Genomic DNA, 6,557 nt, shown 5'->3' on the forward strand with positions numbered 1-6,557 from the left:
AACACCTGAATTCATTTATTTGGAAGGGTGAGTGAATACTTTTGGCAATATTGTGTATAATCGTAATTAAAAAAAATTGTCTTGGCTTTATCTCTTTCTTCACAGCTCATCCACCTGCTTATCTCCTTCAAGAGCATCTACAGCTACTTCCAGAGCATGCCAGAGCATGTTTAAGGCCACAAAACAGATAGCTGCCCTGCTTCTGAGGTGAGTTTATGACACTTCAGTAGTGTTTCATTATGAAACCTGTTAGGGGCAGTCGTGGGCTGGGGGTCTGGGAACTGGCCCTGTGACCGAAAGGTTGGCGGTTCGATCCCCAGGGCTGACAGTCCATGACTGAGGTGTCCTTGAACAAGACACCTAACCCCCAACTGATCCACGGGCGCCGTGGATAAGGCTGCCCACCGCTCCGTGCAAGTGTGGCCCCTAGTGTGTGTTACTAGTGCGTATGTGGTGTTTCACTTCACGGATGGGTTAAATGCGGAGGTGGAATTTCCCCAGTTGTGGGATCAAAAAAGTGTCACTTATTATTATTAGCTCTTATGAACAGGCTATAGCCTCTGCTGGCTTTAACTTCTGCTAGCTTTGGCCTGTTAGTTCTTATAAATAAGCCATAGCCTCCAATAGCTTTAACCTCTGCTTCGTTTAATGCCTACTGGTCATGGAAAAACAAGCAATTTTAGCTATTTTGATTGTGTTTACTCTTCATTTTACATTCAAATCTGTTTGGGTTCAGTACTTTGGTCAAGTCCAGTGAATGTAGTGCAGTCACAGCAGAAAAGAGCTAATGCAAAGGGAATAGCAGAGTGCTCAGAGAATGCGCTGAACAGCTAGCTCATGTTCTTATGGACATATTCAACATCTCTCTGAGCACTGCAGAATTAAAACAGAACAAACTATTCTTTTAATGGCAAAAACAAATGAGACCCTTTTGGTGTGATTTGGATGTTGATGGGGGCTGAATGACGTGAAAAAATTATTTTTAGCCTATAACTTGATCAAAGAACACAAACATTTCTTTTAATGGCACAAATGCAACACAAACAAATGAGACTCTTTTGGTGTGATTTGGATGTGCCAACATTTATGGCTTTATAACTGGAGAATTAAAACAGCTGGGATGTTTCTTTTAATGGCACAAACCAGCACAAACGTAGCAGAAATGAATGAGACCCTTTTGGTGTGGTTCGGACATTGATGGGAGGAAACAAACATATATAAAGAGAAATATTACCATAAATGTAATAACACCTACAGTATGTCACACATACAAACCTATGAGAACTCTTGGTCTGGTCTCATGTAGAAACTATGTAATGGAATGCTTGGTTAGGGCTTGTACTGAAAACTAACTCACATTAGAGTTTAAAATTGGGTTTTTACAGAGCCCTGAAGGTACATGGGGGAAAAATATCCAGAGATAATTAATCTGTGGGAAAAAAATCTTGAGATTTATAGGAAAACCTTAAGTGCATTACCCACTCAGCCCAGTAGATGGCACCAATACACCATTTAAGCACCATTCCACTCACTATTATATCCCCAAGCCCTTTGGCTGTTTTTCTGTAGTTATGTCCCGGACAGCACGTGGGTGAGGGCCACTTCGGGCACTGCTGGCCACTGCTGTCTCAAACCAGATCTGGGGTACTTCTGGCAGAAATATGGCAGTGTTGCTACTACTGACACTGGCAAACTCATTGAGATCCAAAAGTTGGCCACATTTTAAAATGCTTTTATGGCCCACATGTCTCAAAACAGATCTGGGCCACTTCTGGCAAACATTGCCAGGGCTGACATGAGCTACATGACAATCATTTCTGTTTGAAACGGGGATTAACAGGACTGTGGGAGAACACTCACATTCAGATATTGGCCATATATGGCACAGTACACTGTAAAAATTTTACCTAAAATGTTTTAGCTTTTGTGAAATTTTATTTGTTATTTTAACAAAGACATATGCCAGGTTAAAATGCTAGTTTTAGTTAATCCAACACAATCTGTGTCAGTACTAGGAACAGTACCACAAATCCTACCTTGCTATTTAAATCAGATTTAGTTTACAATGATTTGAGGCTTTTGCATTTTTTCATTACACAACAAAACTGATCTGAGGTTCACTGACCTTTACTGTCAGGCACATTATGTATTTTAAATGAAACAAATCTTTTTCATAGTGTAATCAACATTTTGAGCATGTAGGCTTGTAAACAGCAGTACCTGTGTAGTGCAATGGTCTAAGCATTTGCTCCTTCATCAGGAAATCATGTGTTCAAATCCCAAAATGCAGCATGTGGGCCACATCTAAATACTGGATGTATCATATCAAATGTGCTATCTGATTAAAACTATTCTATTGGAAGCTGACCTCTATATATCATATTATTTTGAACTTGGTCTCGAATACAAAGACATTGTTTCAGTGCTCACCAACAGACATCGTTATATCATAGCACCATTTGAAACATCTTTTAAAATGCAAGAGACTTTTTCAGAGGAAGAGTTACACCAGCTACAGATTTCTGGACAACGTAATAGCTATAGGTCGATGTAGACAAAGCGTTTAGAGAATAACCTGAATAATTCTAAATAATTCTGAAGGCCCTTGACTTGAAGCGTAGAGTTTAGAGCAGCAAGACACCTTAATCGATGCTATTACTTCATGAAATGACCCTAACTCTGTATAAATGGTTGCATTGATGGCTACTCAAGAAAAATAATTTAATTAAATGCAATGCATACATGAATAATAATTATCTTAAAGTTAATGGGAGGGAGGAAGGGTTCTATATCGAGGCAGTAAAGTGTTTGGGTGGCTCTGCATTATGGGTCTTATCCAGGTAGTAGAATTATTTGAAAGAAAATACATCTGAACAGTGTATGTAACATTAAAACCACCAAAGTGGTCCCTCACATTTAAATAATTTTTTAAAGCTAAATGAAACTATGATGTGTGAAATTTACTGTTTATATAGCACTGCCAAATGAAATTAAATTCTGTATTATTTTGGTACTAATGCAAGACTATCTTGGACTGATTTCAGGATGAACTGGACAAGACTGCAAAAGTATGGGCATTTGATTCGCCTATTAAGAAATGACAATGCCCAGTGGACAGCCCAATATCATGTTCCTGTTTCCTGAATGATACAGGATTTCTTGACCCCTGTCGGAGAGGGTGAACTTCAGGTCTGTGAATTTGAATGCAGATTCAGGAGCACCATAACGTGATCCTGATGTCTTTTACCTATGCAATGCCATTATAGCAGACTATCCCCAAAGACTACCATAAAGGAGTGAACTTGTATGTCTACCTAAGAAACGAAATGCATATCTTCCTGTAATTTTAAACACAATATTACAAATGATGAGTCACAGATTTATAGCAAGATTTTATGCCAAATTTATTGCAAAAAATATGGTGAACACATCAGATTTGCCAGTTTGACCAACATAAGTGTACAGGCACTTCAGCTTTATTCAAAACTCATGTTATTTTCCAGAGAGCCATCTTTCTCTTTTACTTGCACAGATCTTAAAGAGAGGTCTAAAGGTGTGATTTAGAAACACATCAGAAAAAATTTCTTTATTTAGTAACTATGCTAACGCCATAATTTCAAGTTTGTTAAAAAAAACTATATTTCAAAAACTACTAATTCTGATGCATTATCTTTTTGCAGTATCTCACACTCATTTCTCATTTTTTTCACATTCTGTTTTCTCACTAGCTGCCAGTAAGAACACTGTCAAACTCTTTGGGGTATGACAGAAACGTGTGGGATAACTCAAGTGCAGCTCCACATGTATGTGAAACAGGTCTACAGCTTAGACCAGACAGATCATTAAAAGTGACATCTATTTTATCTTTGCACATTACAGTGGACCCTGTGCAGAAGCAGAGAAAGGTTTCCAATTTTCTTTGGTCTGCTCCTTTTACATAATGCACCAAGTGGTTAAATCTTGTCTGTTCCTGGTGATTCAAACGCTCATTTGCTGGCTGGATAATTCAGGCAACTTTCCTATTTGTAGCCTGCTTTGATGCATGTAGCTCCATTATTTTTTCTTCCACAAGGAGAGGTTATGAAGAGTTAAACACATTCACATTTACATGATAAAATCACTGCTTATTGTACGAATGATATTTGTACGTATTCTCAACTTGCGTTTCAAAACAAATAAGTACTCACTAATCAGATGTATAGAATTGTAATTCTAATTTTCTCAGGCACATAAAAGTTTTGCATAGTACTGTATTATAAAAAAAAAGTTTAAAAAAAATTATGTAATGACGTGACAATGTATTTCAGAATGCATAGTTTTTGTGGTCACTTCTCTAGTGATGAAGTCAAGATAACAGAATGTCTTATTCTTGCTTAAATAGGTTTTCATCATTACCAAAAGAGCATCAACATCACCATAGCTCTCAACACAGGCTGATGAACTAAACAAAATTTATAGAAATGCATTTCTAATCTAAAACTGAATCCACTTACTTTTATATATATACACATCACATCACTATTTTGAAACTCCAGTCATCACCTGTTTGACTGAACCAAGTTAAGAAGGCATGTGTTGCCACAATGACACGTTGTTAGTTTCTTACAGCATTTTTAATGGATTTTTCCATTACAGAGTTCACCTTGGTGCGTCTGTAGACTGCCTTAAGAGACTGCATAACTTCCTCTGTCTTTATAGTGTAAATGATGGGGTTTAACATTGGTGGAATAGTTTGTGTCAGGGCAGTATTGAAAATCCGGACATTTGAACTTATGGGTATTATATAAGCAGCAATGTAAATACTTGAAATTGGTAGATAACATATGGCCACTAATATGAGGTGGGCTGTGCAGGTTTTCGTAGCTTTGTTTCGCTCAACCCCATGAGACATCTTAAACAAAGCAAAACCAATAAAGAAATATGACAAAGTTATAAATATCATTGGAATGAAAATCAGGACAGCAATACAGATAACCCCCATTATGATGTTTATAGAGTTATCATTACATGCTAGTCTATGGATGGGGCCATGATCACAGAAATAACTGTCAACAGTGGTAGATCTACAGAAGGACAGTTTGGTAATTAGAGTTACAGTTACAGCAAAAATAGTCACAGAGAAAACCCACATAACACCAATGATCAGAGTCATTGTTGCTTTGGTCACAATAGCGTGATACCTGAGAGGAAAACATATAGCAACCAGCCTGTCATATGCCAGAGCAACCAGACTGAGAGAATCCAGGGCCATAAAGACAAAAACAAAAAACATGTTTGCTAGACAGGCTTCATAAGATATGTACTGATTCTCAAACAGAAACATGTCCACAAGCTTTGGAATGAGAGCAGAGCTTCCACACAGATCAGACAATGCCAGGTTAAACACAGCTATATACTTAGCAGTGTGCAGAGTACGTGCCAGGTAGATGATGCCCATTATAAAAGAATTCCCCAAAACAGTGACAGCATAGGCAAAGCATAAAAACATGTAGTAGTATTTAGCATGTGGAATATTCTGAAATCCACTAATGTAAAACATCGAGGGACGAATAAATGTTGCATTAATTGTAGAAACTGACTGCATGGAAGTTATTTCAGCAGCCATGGTTTAACCTATGAAAAAGGCTTGTTTTAAAAGTTTAAAATATAGTACCTCAAAATATTAACATATCACAATGCACAATGTTACTGAACCTATTATAAATGTTTGATGTATAATGGTTTTATACTCTACCCTCTGCAGATTAAAAAGCATATCAGCATAAGAGTAGGAATCAGACATATTTATACCATGTCTGGTGACATCATTATCTACATCACTGTTCATAAGCATATCTCTCAAGATGTGATCTTCATCGTGGCAAATTTTCAACAATTGAGGAAAGCAGAGTGGAAGCATGGCGTGTCTATTACAATATTTTTTTGGTTTATGTTTAGGGTTATCTAGCACAATATTAGCCTCTTTATTTAGTTCTCCTGACTGTAAGCCAAATCAGAGATGTGACCTGTTTCAAATTAAAAGAAATCCAAATGAGCAACATATCTCCAATATATTTTGTCACTATAGAGTGCTGATTGAGCCACTAAAACAAAAACTAATCAAATGAGGTCGTAAGGCCCTTTTGAATATACGCTATATGGACAAAAGTATTAGGACACACCTCACAATCATTGAATTCAGGTGTTGCATTCAGTCCCATTGCCACAGGTGTATAAAATTAAGCTCACAGCCATGCACTCTGCCATACCAAACATTTGTGAAAGATTGGCACATTCTAAAGAGCTCACTGAATTTGACTGTGGCACTGTAATAGGATGTCACCATTCCAACACGTTAGTTTGCAAAATTTCGTGTAATTGTTACACTATGTGTTTTTTACGAGCCACTGCAGAGCACATCACCACTGTGGAAGAGTTATACGTTCAGTGGCACAACCTGGATGCAGATTATCTGAATTTGTCACTGTTTCAAAGAGCTGGAGAATAAAACAAAGTGCTAAGATGGGATAGATAATTTTATGGTGCTATCTGCATCTGCATCTGAATCTCTCCTTACA

The 6,557-nt window shown here is 37.4% G+C and overlaps 1 protein-coding gene across 1 annotated transcript; it reads right to left on the reverse strand.

The window, feature by feature from the left end:
* Positions 1-4,594: 4,594 nt before the first annotated feature.
* Positions 4,595-5,605, reverse strand: LOC108410526 (olfactory receptor 1-like). Its single transcript, XM_017681649.1, has one exon. It carries the CDS (start codon positions 5,603-5,605, stop codon positions 4,595-4,597), a length of 1,011 nt encoding a protein of 336 aa, XP_017537138.1.
* Between the last annotated feature and the right edge of the window lie 952 nt (positions 5,606-6,557).

This window comes from Pygocentrus nattereri, chromosome 18 (genome assembly GCF_015220715.1).
Source record: "Pygocentrus nattereri isolate fPygNat1 chromosome 18, fPygNat1.pri, whole genome shotgun sequence".
NCBI classification, from domain to species: Eukaryota; Metazoa; Chordata; class Actinopteri; order Characiformes; family Serrasalmidae; genus Pygocentrus; species Pygocentrus nattereri.

What these genes read in the sequence shown, in the direction of transcription:
- LOC108410526 (XM_017681649.1), bottom strand. Translation starts at nt 5,605, where the DNA reads ATGGCTGCTGAAATAACTTCCATGCAGTCAGTTTCTACAATTAATGCA.